The 16,670-nt window shown below is 43.6% G+C and overlaps 1 protein-coding gene across 2 annotated transcripts in view; it reads left to right on the top strand.

Moving 5' to 3' along the window:
* The window catches only part of LOC147692084 (RNA-binding protein Nova-2-like), a 168,005-nt gene that overhangs the window by 106,996 nt on the left and 44,339 nt on the right, over positions 1 to 16,670 (top strand). For both annotated transcript variants that reach the window (XM_086938389.1, XM_086938390.1), the window contains exon 3: positions 8,454 to 8,620. In XM_086938389.1, the coding sequence (XP_086794515.1) occupies positions 8,454 to 8,620 (167 nt within the window). The remainder of the gene's footprint in view (positions 1 to 8,453; positions 8,621 to 16,670) is intronic.

Below are 16,670 nucleotides of genomic sequence, written 5' to 3' on the forward strand. Positions count from 1 at the left end.
TATAACATACAGGGCTGTCCATTCTCCAAAAAGTACAATAAAGTTCAGCAAGGGGAATTGTGGCTTCATGGGCTTCTTTTAAGGGATCAGTGATTCCCTACATTTGTAATGCAGCTTTGTGTGCTAAGCCTCACAAAGTTATGTAACACTACAGATTGCAGCTTGGAGGAAATGTTCTATCTATTTTTGGTTCTACAGTATTAAGCTCTGTAATAAATGCATAATCTGTGGTTGCTTAACTGATTTGTGTTTATTGGTGCATTTAAATTCATTATTACATTTTTTTATACACAGCAAGAAGAGATGTTTGTGATTTATGAACCTGATTCTTGCTTTGGTATCAACTCATGACGTAAGGACAGTGGAGAGGAACACAGACAAGGAGCTAATGACCTGGTTACTTGCTGTCAATTTTTTAGTCTCCCCCCTCGCTTTCAATACTTCTTAGTAGAGGCAGTCCTGCCGAACCAGACAACCAATCGTAGCTATGCCAACATTAAAATATAACTCCCCTCCTCAACCCTATCTGGCTGACATTTCCTTTGGTGTTTTGAGCAGCTTGGTAGCTAATGGTAGATATTATCAACAAGAGCAACCTTAGATCCATGGTAACCTGGGTATACGGCTATAACGACAAAACAGTGGATTTCATTGGTATCATTCTTTACCAAAATTTAATTTGTCAGCAATTATTACTGTTCCCAGTCAAGGTGCAACATAAATAATGTTCGATTGCTCCTCATCGTTTAACAGTTTTTGACAATTTTCAACAAACCACAAAATAGAAAATAGAAAAAGTGGAAAGATCAAACTGTGAGACACAGCACCAACAAACCAAGTACAAGATGCCTGACTTGTGTACATAGGTCCAGCCTAAACCATAATAAATTGTTGTGAACGTGGGAGATGGTAGGCAATAAATGCTAGTGGCATATGTAGGGGAACGTGGTGCACTAATGTAATGACACAAGTCTGTGAGAGAGGTTAAATGTATTGTTTTGTTCCTTGTTGCATCAATGTTCTATATATAACTGTTTAAATATGAAATAGCAGGGCACTATAGCTAATGTTAATATTCTAATTGTGCATAAATTTGAATTGTGATGTAGATGCACGACCTGATATGCGGAACAAACCTGAAATCAATAAAACAAAATTAAACAAAAAAAGAGGCCTGATTTGTGTAACAGGCATTGGCATGCTGAGTCTATGGATTATGATCCAGAGTTGTTTGTTGTAAATACACAGTTTGGCCTTTTCACTGTTCCAATTGTATATGTAGTGTTTTTATGATTTTTCTCATTTGGGACACATTGCACTTTAGCACTTGTATATATTTGTCAAAAAGTGTTACAGATTGATAAACCATGAGTCTTTTGGTTGAAAGGAATGATGCTCACTATATGTATGGTGTACATTAACTGTGAAAGGTAATAATTGCAGGCAAATTAGATTTTATTAAAGAATGATACCAATGAGAACCACTGCTTTTTCGGTGGCTACTGATGCACAGGTGGTAGCAAAGAGGAAACCTTCGGATGTTGGAATGGCAAGCGGGAGCATTGAGGAAGGTGTTTTTATTAAAACTATCCTTTCATATCAAGATGCTCTTTGTGGAAATGCTTGAAGAGATTATTACCAAGGCTTTCAAAAATAGAAAACATTGCATTCCTTAGGATAAATATTCCTCATCTTCATATCCTCAAATATTCGGTGGCCATTTTTCTCATTCTCCTAGTAAAGGATTTTAAATCTTTTTCCTAATACAAGAAAAAGGTTTCAGTTTGTGAAGCAAGCCTAGAAATCTGACCCTACTGATCATCCAGGAAAATCGGAGCGAAGGCCTTCACAATTCCAGTTCCTTAGCATACATGAGGCCTATGGGCGTGAGGATTTAGGAGTTCACACAAGCCTGAGAACACAACATCAGCGATCAGTGAGTCTGTGTAATTCGACATGGCTATCGCATAGACTTTACAGAGATTCCTCCAGAGATAGACTTGATTTCTACTCCAGTCCCAAAGAATACATCAAAACGGAAGACCCTGTTGTCAGGTACTATGGACCATTGTGAGAGTTTCTACATCACAGAACAGGAAGGGTTCGCATTCCATTATCTTTCTCATCCAAAAAGCTTGAAGTTCATTCAAGCCAGTGCTAGATCAAAATAGGGTGAGCATCTGGGTACAAACAGTCCATTTCAAGATAGTGACTCTCCTGTCAATCATTCCGACGATAAGGGAAAAAGACTTTCTAACCACAATAGATTTACAAGATGTGTACCTCCATGCTCCTATTGCTGTAGATCCTCAGAATCACTTGGGTTTTGCGATAAGAGGGCATCATTTACAATTATCAGTTTACCCTTTGGCTTAAAATCATCTCCAAGGATATTCACAAAAATGGTCTCTTCTCTGGTAGCTTTCTGTCACAAGTAGGGCATTCTCTTACACCGTACTTCGACAACTTGTTTATTCATGCAGCTTCAAGAGACTTGGTCCAACTTCCCACCCTGAGAGTTCTGGAATTGTAGCAAGTACATGGATTTTACATAAACTTTTTAACTTCAGCCCAAGAAAGACTCTTTGTCGGAGCTCGATTCCGTACAGCCTAGGGGTTGGTTACTCAGCCTCAGGCAGGGCTTGTAAAGTTCCAGTCTCATATCAGGTCTCTTCTTCAGTAATCTCCCATGATATCCTCATGCCTTCAGGTTCAGGGAGATCTTGCAGCAACTGTTTTTCTTGGTCACAGGGCAAAATTTCACCTTCAGAAACTGATGGGATTCATTTTATCGCTCTGAAATCCTCTCTCATTTAAATTTTGCACAGAGAGTTTAGAGTTTGTTTGTCATAGGAGGTGCTTCAACAACTTTGGTGGTAGCTGAATTCTTCGACTAACCTGAAGAGAGTTCCCTTATCTCCTCCAGCTCACCTAGACAACTCTACAGATGCCAGTCTTTCAGGTGTGTGGACATGGCTCAAACATTATCAAGTCCAGGGAGGATGTCACTGAGCTACAGCAGAAAATCCTCAAATTGGAGGGATCCAGAGGCCATTCATCAAGCCTTTTAAAGCCTTTTCTTCTAAAATCTTGGGACAGTCTGGATGAACAATGAAACAACCATGGCCTACTTGAGCAAACGGGGGGACGAGATCATACTCCTTGGTAAAAATATCAGACATATCATACAATCTCTATCACAAGAGAATCATGTCTGCCTCAGCAATTCACATTCAAGAGGGCCTGAATAATGTGACAGACTCATTGAGGAGAAGAATTCTTTCTTCAGTGAACTTTTGCCTTCATCCCTCGATCTTCTCATAGATTGTCCAAAGATGGGGGTCTCCAGTGATAAACGTATTTTCAGCAAGGAAAAATTCTCTGTCAAACCTGTATCGTTTCCCGAAAAGGGAAGAACAGGCATGGACTGAAGATGCTCTGTCCTGCAGGCAGCCCCCCAGTCTCCTCTTCTCCTTTTTTCCCCTCTCCTTCTCAAATTTCTCATGAGGGTCAGGAGGAAGAGAACTACTGTGATACTGACTGCGCCAACTTGGGCATGCGTGAGTTGGTTTACTCTACTGGAATGATTTAGGTAGGGGGAAGAATGGAGACCTCCAATCAGTTCAGCTCCATTAATCTGTTCAATCTTATAGCAGGAGGTTCTGGGGAAGCATGGGATTGAGAGGTTGGGAATGGAGAGGGGAGATCTTCCTTTCAACTTTGTCTCCACGGGCATCTAAGAGGTCCTCAACTCTAAAAGCTTAGTACACACACTGGGTGTTAATCAGTGAATGGTGAGGTGTAAGGCAATTAAATGCCTCTACTATGAACGTATTAGTTATGTTCTTCCCGGTAGATCACGGATTCGCTACAAATTAAGAATCTCCACTCTCTGAGTTCAGTGGGCCTTTCTAAGAGCATTCATGTCATCATGGGATAACCTGCTTGATCCTGGGGGTTTTGTTCCTAGGTTTTTTAAGGGAGTATTTGTATATTCACCTAGCTCTCCCTTGACAGTTTTGGAACCTTGGTCCTCTTTGCAAACATTGGAGAGAAATAGACTTCAAGACTTTGACTTTTACATTCTTCTTTTTGGTCATGATCACCTTGCAAAGGAGGTTGGGGCAGTTGGCAGCACTGTCATATGAAACTCACTTTCTTGCCAGGTGTTTGTGGACAGGGTGATTTTGGGTCATTTTCCTTCCTTCTGAAAGTTAATTCTTCCTTCTACAAGAAACAAGAGGTGATCCTTTCCCAATTTTTCTAATCTGTTTGTTTTGAAAAACTCCACAACTTAAGATCTTTGGAGAGCCCTCCAAATTCACCCTGAGAGAGTAGCTTCGTTTAGAGTATCCAAATCTTTATTTTGTGAATTTAAACCCCATACTGAAAGGGTATAAACCATCTGTTGCTTCACTAAGCCATTAGATTGCATCCCTCATTGCTAAGGCCCATTGGGATATTCAGGGTAAATTTACTGAGGTATGCCAACTTCTATTCGGAGATACAGTGTGTCTCTATTTCAGAGATTTGTAGGCCAACTACTTGGAATTGTCCTTCCACCTTTGTGAACCACTAAATGATTACGCAGGAAATAGAAGTGGGGAATGTATTTGGGTTATGCGTATTGGCTCCGATTAAGTAATAGAGGCATTTTCTTTCCTCTCTGTGACTGTGTGTTTCTTTAATAAAACTACTATTGTTTTGAAGCATACAAGGTTGAATTGTAGTAGTTTTGTCAAACTCAAATAATAAATAAAGAAGGTGAGGGGGGACTATACGGTAATTCTCAATTACTTAAAGGTAATTGCATTACTCTGAGTCCTCCTCGCTTACATTAATGACGTCCCTCCCTCCCACCCCCTTCCAGTAATCCAGGGCAACTAAAACAGAAGTATGCAGGGTGCTTTTGAACGAACCGGAGGAGTTGGGGGTCCATTTTATTTTAATGTTGGTGTGACTACGACTGGTTGTCCGGTTAGCAGGACTGCCTTAAATAAGTAAGGAAGGTAAGGGGAAGGATTCACAGTAATGCAGTTACCAGTAATTGAAACATTACTCTTTGTCTAGGTCTTTCTCCCCGCAGTCGGAGCTTCCCATCCCTCACTTCCCTTAGTTGTGGTTTCACTTCATGGAATAGTTTGGGTAATAATGGAAGTGGAATAGCATCCTTCCTTTTTATGTAAATTACAGGTAGTAGCAAAGGAGGTCAGCCACACAGGGGAGGGATGAAAAACAGGTATGGGTTTGGTTTGGGCTTGGTGATTTCTGTCCACTGGAAATTCTGCTCATGAGATAAGACCTGCGGAGAGGAAGACCTGGACTGGGGGTAATCCCGATGAACGATGATTTTGTGCTCAAATTATGGATGGCCCCGACTTTCCTGCGACAAGGTAGGCCTCCAAAAGATTGTAGCGAAAGATGGACCAGGTCCACATTCCCAGGCTGGACACTATTTTTAAAACTCATTTAAAATCTTAATTGAAAAGCAGAGCCTGCAGCTTCGTTTTCGACACGCTTATTTCAGCATCGGCAGCTTGTAAGAGTGGGATCTGTCAGGAGCATCAGCTGCGCCATAGTAGCTGGGGCAGCTGGAGCGGGGCCTTCTGGGACATGCTGTCGCCTGCATTCTGCTGCTCGTTCCCCCCTCCCGCCTCCCGCTTTCACAGCTGTGAAAGATGAAATGAATAACCTCTCACCCCCGAACTAAAGCTACTTCTCAAAACCCCGAACCGAACAGAGGTTATACCATCAGTACAGTTTTACATTAACTGAGAAGTCACCCCGTTAGTTTTCAAACATGTATTCCAACATTTTGAAGCAGTTAAGTGGGAGATTTAAAAAAAAAAGAGTCGGGAGAATGTATTTCCCCACTGACATATATTGGAGCAGAGGAAATCTGCTTGAATGGGTCTATTGGTATGCACGATGACAATCGGCATTTCATTTTTGACACTTTTATAACATAGTGACACAAAACAGGGTTGCAAACTTTGTTTCTGTTTGTGCTATCTAGGAAAATAAAATGTGGAATCCTGTCACATTCTCTAATCTCATCCTCCAAGAATTCAGGATAAAGCGTTAACCTTTGATGTCAGAGGTAATTCTTGGAGTGGGAGATTGGTGTGTGCGTGACATTGAATTGTTGTATTTTTGTCCAAATCGGGTTTCTGCGTGTAGGAATAGAGAGGACAGAGACTAGCCTTGAAATCAGCAGTCTCCTGCCTGCATCGGGAGGGTTGGCATGTATGAGAATGGGGTTGTTATGTAGATGATTTAGTTTTTTTTGTGGAACTGAGTGGCCTATTGGCGTTTCATCTGGCTGCAAGGTTAGTGTGGAAGGGAAAGCAGTTTGTGGGGAAGCAGCAGTGGGAGCAGTGCCAATTGACAACCCCTCTGAAGTGGGTAGTGACTACTACGTTTTCAGCAGTGCTGCAGTCCACAGATTTATGAAAATTGTGGATTTTACCTGATCAATGCTTCTTGGGAAAACAGAGATTTGCCATTAACCCTTTAACCCTGCACTGTTTTTTTAATGTAAGCTTCACACATGCAGATAGAGTTAATAACCGATGGTTGTCCCCGGGAGTGGTGACATTGACATCGGCTTATCGTCCTTATTGATTTCACATTGATAGAGCTGACTCATTTGTGTCGTGTCTTTTATATTTCATGATGTAATCAAGGACTGACGTCACACAATCATTGCCTGTGTTGTGGAACCCATCTCTTGCCAGAGTTGGGTCAAACGCCGTGACATAATTCCCGCTCATTTTATCAGCATGCTGCTTAAGGATTTCAAACCTGACATAGTCTACCTTCTTTTGGTCAGAGAATGCGAAAGCCTATGCAGTCATGCATTGGATGGGTGCTGCTCATTTTGTCCATCTATTTCAACTGGCTGCCACAACTCATGGTCCTTCGCCTCATCTCACTCAGCTTTTAATCCTCTCTCAAAAGCCAACATCTTCAGATCTCATATATTCTTGGTCAACACCTCTAGTTCACCTTTGCGACTATTTCCTTTCTTGTCCCTCCTTTCTCCCCGTTTACCCACTCCCTCCTTAGCCTATCACAAACTGAAAGAAGGACATATTTTCAGTCTTTAAGAGTGGTAGACCATGCCTGGGCCATCATGTCCTTTTCTGGAAGTCTTATCTAGAGACAACAGTGATATAGTTAGGACTCTAAAGGACAACCCTGAAGCATAATCATTAACGTTAGTTAGTGGTCATCAGGGGTCACAGCTGTGACCCCTGGTATGTATGCCCATTGCGACCCCTGGCACTATCCTTGCGACCTCTATCATTAGAGGAGCAAAGGGCCAAAGTGAGAAAGCATGACTGGCATGTTCATAAGGAAAGTATGGCCTCGCTGTGCAGTTCTCTCAAATGCACTTCAATAATATGTTATAATTGTCTCAATCATATTAGAACATTAAAGAGTGTAAAGGAAAAGGGGATTAATATTAAAAACGAGCTCAGAGGTTCTTGTAACAGTCTTAACTCAAGAAATTATACCTGTCCCATCTATGATTTCAAAGCACAAACAAATAATTGAGTTGCAGGGTAACACTGAACACCGTAGGACAGCAGTGCAGTGAAACATTTGCATATTGTCAAAGTAGCTACAATGAATTGCACCACAATAAAGAATATCAAACGCATACATTTGCAAATTAGTAAACTTTATACAAAACCACTGTTACAAATCACACAGATCTTAGAAAGCAGGTGCACAAAAGAGCAGTGGTTCTTGACATTTCGACTTCTTGGGATCCTAACTTAATCATTAGTTGAACCCAGGTACCCCCATGGACCCCCACAGAATCATTATTGGAATCCGGAGACCCCATTGAGTCATTACTGGAAGCATATGTGAATATTTGAATGTCAAAACACGTCACAAAAAATCCAGAAACAAGCATTCATCAAACAAATACAGAAATTATGAAATATTTTATTTAATTTACAAATATAAAAGAAATCCAAATTTTAATTTTAATAGGAAAATGCTTTTCTAAATACAATTTATGATATTCTTACTCCATACTATATTCTGTTTGATACACTTGCACAGCTCCCACAAATCAATCTGAGGCTAACTTAATTTATTGACTTTTAATATTTTTATTTCAAAATTTAGCATTTTTATTTCAACACAGTTTAATAATGTGCTAATATTGTTTAATTTTCTAAGCAGTATCAGTCCTCCTGTGTATCCATCGTGGCCCACATGTTAAGAACCACTGCAATAGAGTATTTCTATGATACACTATATTTAGAAATGTACCCATGGTATTTCATAGCTGCACCATTGACATATCATAGCCGCCCTCCAGCTGATATATTTGTTTTTTATTGCTTTTGCAATATTTAGCTACTTGGATAACCTTACACTGTAGCTCTCTCACCTTGGCCTCCGTATTGATGTTTCACCTGCTGTCTCCACAGGTACCACAGAGCGGGTCTGCCTCATACAAGGAACGGCTGAAGCCTTGAATGCTGTGCACTGCTTCATCGCGGAGAAGGTGCGGGAGATTCCACAGTCAGTGGTGAAGCCAGAATCCCTGAACCTCCTTCAACCACAGACCACAATGAACCCTGACCGTGCAAAACAGGTGAGCCAAAGCCACTGCAGTAACCACAGTTTGCGGCATTCTACCCTAGGCTTTGTTTTCAACAACACAAACCTCATGCCCAGTTGGGTTTCCAGAGCACTTTACTGATGTAGAGTAAAGAATAAGATCCCATGTGTATAAAAGTGAAAGAGAGGGACCAGGTTCTATGGTGGGAGATGTGTTTGGTGTTACTAGGTGGGATATTCTGGATGAAGGATTGCCATTAGGAAGTGGGTAGGAACGACTTTTAAGGAGTTTCCTGAACCGCACGTTTGGTTCCTGCCAGCAGATGGCATCCAGGCTGTATCAGGGTCTGTGTGTTGTGGAAGAGGCGGTGGAGAGAAGTCTGTTTGACAGTTAATTGCAACAATGGATGATAGGCTGTTGCACTGGTCTGGAGGCTTTTCCACTGTGTAAGTACCTCGGTGAAAGGTTGTAGCCCAGGTGCCGTGGTGATGACCAGTGCATTGATAAACAGTCTTGATGCTGTAATGATGGTCACTAGGCATTTCTAACTCACCTGTAACCTTCTAGGCTCTCCTTAGTATTTCTCCAAATTGATCACATTTTTTCTAAACTTATTACATATTAAGAGATATGGCACATGATAATGCAATTTATTCAGGTGAAACCAGGGTCATGTGAGGGTATCTGAAGCCTCGGACTTTATAGCGCCCTGCTCAAAATGCAAACTTAAACGTTTTAGTTGCTCAGCATTTGTCTATATGTTCACAATGTTTACAGCTAAAGAAAGTAAGAGAGAGGCCAGTAAATATAGTGATTTACCCAGGACCACACAACTAGGTAAAGTGAGTTTATTGTGACGGGAGCTCCTGTCTCCTTGTTCTGACCACATGTTTTACTTACATATCCAGGATCAACCTAATCTTGGTCCCTTGACCTCATCTTACCCTTCTACTCACCCTAACACTAAAATAGTCCTCAGTAATTCCAATGCTTCTCTGTACATGATAAAAACAACCGAGGGCAAGATGGCTCCGTCAATTAAACGATTGCTGCTGCCATCTTGCAGATCGCCCATATAAATCCCGTCAAGCCATACTTACGCTTCCATCCTTCTGAGGCACCATAAAAATAGGTAACAGTGGCGCCTGCTATTTCCTGCACTTAGAAACAGAAATGAAACACCAAAATGTATATAAAAAGCAGACTTATATCCAGAGTCCATGGTGTGGCTGCTTTCCTGGGTGTAACTAGACCACATCTGCGCACCGAAAACGTTGTATCGCCTATTGTTTTTGTGCTTGAGTTACCTGTTTACCACAAAGTCTTTGTTTCCATGTCTCATGGTCTGGAGTATGACGGCCAAGCTGTTAAGTGAGGGTACTTGGATGTCGAGTAGGCAGGTCAGAGGAAAAGAAAGAGCAGCAGCACACTCCTCTACAGCAATAAAATGCTCATAATCATGGCACTCACTTGCAAGAACCGAATAAAGGAAGGCAGATCACCCTCGGAACATATGTGCTCATCGGCCCTGTGATTTCCAATCGGCACATGCACCACTCAACTCCGATTCTGTTGTCTTCCTTTTCGAGTGGATCCCCCAGGGAGGCTGTAGGGCATTGCGACTGGTGCGGCCGCACTTGGCGCTGACCTGCGGAGGGGCGTGCAGTGACCTCAGTGGGGCGCTGTGTTTAGCAATATCTTATGATAGGAAAGATGAGGGGCTCTTTTGCAGGTGGTAGCAAGAGAATCTAAGGAGGAGGTCATGGGATATGGGGGCGCCAAAAGTTTTTGTTGCACTGGGCGCTACCAGCGCTAAAGCCGGCCCTGGGATCCCCACCCACTCTCTGATAGGTGCTACACCTCAATCTGCTTCCTGACACATTTGTTTTTAAAAAGAACTTTATTAGCATATAGGGATATCACATATACAACGCATTTCAGTAGGAATCCACCTCGAGATGTCCATCTTTACTCCCTCACTATCCACAAATAAATGAAAGATGTACAGCATATTGCTTAATCAGCAAATACAGAGATATCCAAGGAGGAGAGAAAAATGGAGACCAAAGACCACAGGAGTCGTTTACAAATACAATTCTTAACACTCATCCATATTCAAAGGAGCAAATTGTTAATGTCAACAAAAGTCTTGTTATACTTGAGAGAGAAAAGAGTTTACATTATCCATGGTACTCCATGCCATTATATAACAAGTTTATCTCCCTCACCCGCTTCCCAACCTGCTTCCGTGTTAGGCCAGAACTTCAACTGAAAGAGTGAGATATTGTAAATGATCCCTGGTCATCTCAGTGACCCGTCAGCCATCATCCTTTGTTATCCACCTTACAATCACCCCTCTGAGTTTAGAGATACCACCTCCTCAGCAGCACCTTCTGATATAGGCAATGCCTGCGGTTCCCACAACTCAGACAACCTAGATGACCAGGCCAAAAGGTCATCCTCAAGCTTTTCATCCCTTTGTATGTGCTTCATTTGCACCTCTCCGCAGTCGCCCATTCACACATATCTTGCAACCATGCCCCACAAGTTGCAGGTGCAGATCTATGCCATGTAATATCAATACATCTCTTTGCCAACACAAGCCCCAAAAAGGCATATTTTCTGCTTAATTTCTTTTTTTGTGGGGAGGGCAGAAATCCGAGCAATACCTGTCCGATCTGCATGAGAATCTCCCACCCTGAGGCCCCTTTAAGGTGGGTAAGTATGTCTCTAAGTAGCAAAGCAGGGACGTACAAGCCAACACCATGTGAGTAAAATCACGCTTTTGGGCGGGCAGGGTATATCATATGTATTGTCTGTGTGGTAAGGTAATTCTGATGCACAAAATATTATGGAAGGCGTGTGAAGCGCATTGGAACTAACCGTTCAAACACCCTCCTGAATGTTCACCAATTCGCTTGCCTGACAAGAGTTCTCCTAACAAAGCATCCCATTTCGCCTGTATGGGAAGAGCCTCCTCCGGTAAATGATCATGTAAAGCCTGGTAGAGATGAGATAATAACCCTGGGCCGTATAGAGGGTGACCATTAATATATTTGATACAAGAAAGAAACAGCAAAACCAAACATACACAAGTGTGTATGTGATGCACCTCCCCCTAAGGAAGAAACAAAGGTTTCCCACACAAATATCTCACAGAAAGTCCAATGCTTGGAGTATTACACTCCAATGGTGTGCATCTCCACCACTCCTACGGTTTCTACAGAGCAATCTCCACGACCAAGATAAAGTTTATCTCAACTGTGGGTTGCACCTCCGAACTCAAGATCCAAAGAATAATTTGGTCCATCCAATGTCGTTACTATTAAGTTTCTTTATTCTTCTTTTTCGATAAAAAACGCCAAGCAGCCAACACGGTTCGTTCCACTTCAGAGGACTTCATCAGGGCTTATTAATTGATATGAGTCTCAAGTTTTTAACTCTGTTTTGAAATGCAATTACGCTGTGAAGTTCAAACTGTCTGTAACTCCGCAGTCGGACTGGACCCTCAATATCCAAGGTAAGTCAATAGTGATTGGCTCCTGTGCCATATGAGTTTTCAAACTCAGGATGCCAGCAATCCACGCCTTAGTCCATGCGCTCGAAAAACCGAAGAATAAAGAAACTTAATAGTAACTACATTGGATGGACCAAATTATTCTTTGGATCTTGAGTTTGGTGGTGCAACCCGCAGTAATATATTTGTTTTAGGAGGTTCCTCTGGAAAGGATGGCCACACTTCTGGTGCAACACTTGATACTTTCCGGTATTGGAGATATTGTCCAACTCCCAAATTGAAGGAAGTCATCACCTCCTCCCACATCATAAAATACCTAACAGCATATATGTCTCCCATTAAATGATAACCTCCGTCCTTCCAAAGCCATATTGACATTGATTCAACGATGCATAAGAAAGGTCGCACTCCCCAGAGAGGCATATCTGGTGCAAAGGGGGTGCAACGCACAACCTGCCTAACAAAGCTCTCCCAGCTGATCACCACATTTTTTACAATATAAGGGAGTGAAAAGGGAACTCCAGTGCCAAGCATCAAAAGGGTTAGTAAACGTCGTCTACCGCATGTGCCCACTAAAATTTGTTTCTCCCATTTGTCACTGTCATCAATCCAGAGTGCTGCGTGCTGCAGTTGAGCAGCCATATCATAGAACTCCAGACAGGCAACATCAAGTCCGCCCGACTCCATGTCTGTATGGTGGTGAGTCCCGCTCTCCTATGTTTGGAGCCCCACAAGAGATCCACTATCAGGCTATCCAGCTACGAATATAATGTCACAGGACCACATAAAAGGGGTGCAGTAGGGCATAGAGACAACGCATTAATATTATCAATTTCACTATTGCAATCCTGCTTATAAGGGACAGAGGTAAGTCTCTCCAGAACTTAATGGAACCCCATATTCCCTCCACCACTCTCCCAACATTAAAGGTCTTAGTATGCCGGAATCGTATGGGTGAGATGAACCCCCAGATACCGAGCTTGTGAGGTCACTCAGGAAACCCCCACCTTGGGCAGTACATCCCTGGGTATTCCCACCAGTCTCTCCAAGAGAATCCTCTTAGATTTATTCGAGTTAATTCGGAGGCCTGAGATGTCTCCAAACTTCTGCATAACCTTAAGTAGGAGAGGCGCAGAGTAAGCCGGTTGTCGAAGGTACACTAAAGTGTCATTGGCATAGAGTGAGACCACATGATTGGTCTCTCCAAGGGGTGTACCCGAAACTCTTGCATTATGCAGTGTAGAGTTCCCACCAATGGCTCCATGGTGATTGTAAATAAATGTGGTGATAGAGGGCATCCGTGATGGGTGCCCTTGTGCAGCCTAAATGGATCAGAGACCAGTCCTCCTGACCATATTCTAGCCAATGGAGCAGCAAAAAACAATCAAACCAATCGAATGAATCCTGAACCCAACCCAACACGTCGGAGCACCTGCCAGACATAAGACCAATTTACGGAGTTAAAAGCTTGCTCCATATCTAGGAGCACCAGGGCAAAGTCATGCTCAAAGAGGCACGGAGCATGTCACACATGCGTTAAGCGCTGCAAGTTATGAATGGCACTACGCCTCGGTATAAACCCGATTGATCTGAATGTGTAAGGGGCATGTGTGGGAAGAGGGGGGCCACAAGAACTCCACTAAGGATTTTTACATCTAGATTCAGGGGCGATATCGACCTATTTGACGTAGCAAATGAAGTGTCCCTATCGGGCTCTGGATCATGGTCACCAAGACTTTGCACATGGAGGCTGGCAAAGAATTGGTATCGAGCACCTCGTTATATAACTCCAATAATAGAGCAAATCAATGATAAAATTCAGTCGGTATACCGTCACTACCTGTGCTCTTGGCAGGCTTGAGACGCTTAATTGCCAAAAGGATTTTCTCCTTAGTGATCGGGCCGTCTAACTCGGCTACCTCCAGGTCAAGTCTTGGGAGCTCAGCAGATGCAAGAAAACCCTGCACATCTTCCTGCTATGGGAACACTTGTTCCACACACACTTCACTGAGATCTGTGGCAAATACGTCATTGATCACTCGTTGCGTATATATTAAGTCTCCAGTTTTCGTGTCTAGCTGTAGGACAGGGGTCTCTGAGGTCTGAAGTCTAATCAGCCGGGCCAGCAAAGCTCCTGTTCTATTCCCCACCATGTGTAGTCGCTGTTGATATACTGTATATGTATGTTTTTCTAATCTACGCCAGTCATCCGACAAGGTCTCTTGGGTGTCATACCACTCCGACAATTTATGAGTAGCTGGAGGCAATGCCATCTACAACCTGCCCAGTTTAGATTCTTGCTTTTTGATATCTTGTTCTAACTGACGCCGAACCCTGTATGATGTATTAATACATACTCTTCTAAGTATGACCTTCATGGCCTCCCAATCAAATGCCCGGGGGGACACAGACCCCCAGTTTTCTTCAAAATAACGTTCCAGCGCATCAGTGACCACCACCATGAAGGGGGGTCCGTCAAGGCCTCCCCCAGAGGCGCCACAGGGGTATTGCTGGGCGGTCATGCACTCCCCCAATATTGACAAGACAGGTGGATTGTCTGAAAGACATTAGGTTAAGTAGGTGATCCCCAAAACCATGGGTACTAAGTCGGCTGAAAGAAAGCAATAATCTAAGTGACTGAAGTTACCTGACACAGGAGCGTGGCAAGAAAACAGCTGTCTCACAAGGTGACACTTTTGCCAGAGATCACACAGTTGCATACCAGCTAGTACATCCTTGAGTGCTCTTGTAAGTCAGATTAGTATGCGCTCTTGTAAACTCCCAGTTCAGTGTCCCATTCAGGACACAGTAAAAATTCCCTGTTAATATTATCGCTGCACCCAAATAGAAAGTGTCTGCCATCACCACTGTAGGAAACAAGCATTTACAATGCAATGGTCTCGGCATTGTTAAAGATAGAGCTATTAGTATTGCTCATGACATTATTTTACACTGCAGCCGGACACGCTTTGCCTCACTGAGAGTGAAAGTGATGAGCACTGATCGACGGAAGGTAGAAGTGTGATGACTAGGAAATACTCTGGCCCCCTTGAGGTTGGCTGACCGGACCGTGTATGAGAGCCGGGCAGCTGGCTCTGAAAACATAGAAACGAAAAACGTTCCAGCGGGCGTGAAAAACAACTCAAGACAAATCAGTACAGTAAAGCACAAATTTTGCGATGCTACTCAGCGGGTTTCAGCATTCCTGCTCGCACAAGAAAACACTGTCAACGTTTTTGAAGAATGGAAGGCACTTCTCTTCATGCTACTGGAGCAGCGAAGAAAGAGGTGGATAGAGTGCTGTAGTGGGTTGTATTCCTCTGCTTTGTTCATGTTGTGTTCCTTTTGCCTCGCTTTTGGAGTGTGCGTATTCAGGGGTTCGATCAGCTTCTGTCAGTTGCGGATCGAGCCTCCGAGGGTGCGCTGCTCTTTGCCGTGGCTGAAGCTTTGTTCTAATAAACTTACCTGCATATTGAGGATGAGTGGCTTCCCTTGTGATTATTGTCACATACCACATTTGGAGACGAGCAGGAACCAACTTCAGCCACACGATCCTTCAGAAGAACTCCATGCGGTGGGGTCACCTCTCCAGTTGCGGTCTGCCGGCTTTCAGAAACTTCTCTCTGACAACCAGGCCTTGGCCGGTCCTCCTGGTGACAAGTGGGAACTGGTAGTACCCTTGCTACCTTCATTTTGTGTTTTCTTGGATTCCTCTTGGTTGACAGTTGGCAGCTCGCGCTAGGCTCACACGCTGTACTGAAGGTTTGGAGGTGGCACGCGCGCAGGTTCAGCGCGTAACAATCTTGGTTATGTGGATCAACGTGCTCAAGATGTGTGAGGACATACTGCAGCCATCTTGGTTCGTGTTACAACCTAAGGCTGACGGCAGTTCACGATCAGCTGTTTGTGCATCACAGTTATGTGCATACCTTCAGTTCCTCATCGTTTTGGCAGATCGCATGCATCTCTGTGATATGCACACCCATCAGTCGGCAATATTTCTACAAAGTGCATACCTCCAGTTCGCGCACCACGGTGATGCGCTCACTTATCTGATATTTGCTAGCAAGCTGTGTGTTCGGTGACACGCACACCTCTGCCAGAAAAAAAACAGGTCTGCCGCGGCCGGTCCTGCAGGAAGGGGCACGGCGCATGCGTAAACCCGAAACCTTCCATGGGGCACGGCGCATGCGCAAGCAGCTAACAGCTCAGCTTCCGAGGAGGACAGCACCTGGCCACTGCGAGCGCGTTCTCGCGCGCGTGGCCGGCGCAAATCGCCTTGCGCGCGGCCAGTGCTGTCCTCCTCGGAAGCTGAGTCGCTAACAATAGATCTCTGGCGAGAGCGAGCTTCGCTCGCTTCTAGCCGAGACCTAAAAAATCAGGGTAATCGGGGCATAGACATTAATAAAAACAAATCTCTCGCCCCTCCAGTGTCCCATGCAAAACAATGTATCTCCCTTTTGGGTCTACAACATGACACCCCTCACCCACGTCGCCCGACAGCACAACCTCAACATCATCTCCTACGCCGACGACACTTAGCTGATCATCTCCCTCACCAAAGAA

This window comes from Lissotriton vulgaris, chromosome 9 (assembly GCF_964263255.1).
Source record: "Lissotriton vulgaris chromosome 9, aLisVul1.2, whole genome shotgun sequence".
NCBI classification, from domain to species: domain Eukaryota; kingdom Metazoa; phylum Chordata; class Amphibia; order Caudata; family Salamandridae; genus Lissotriton; species Lissotriton vulgaris.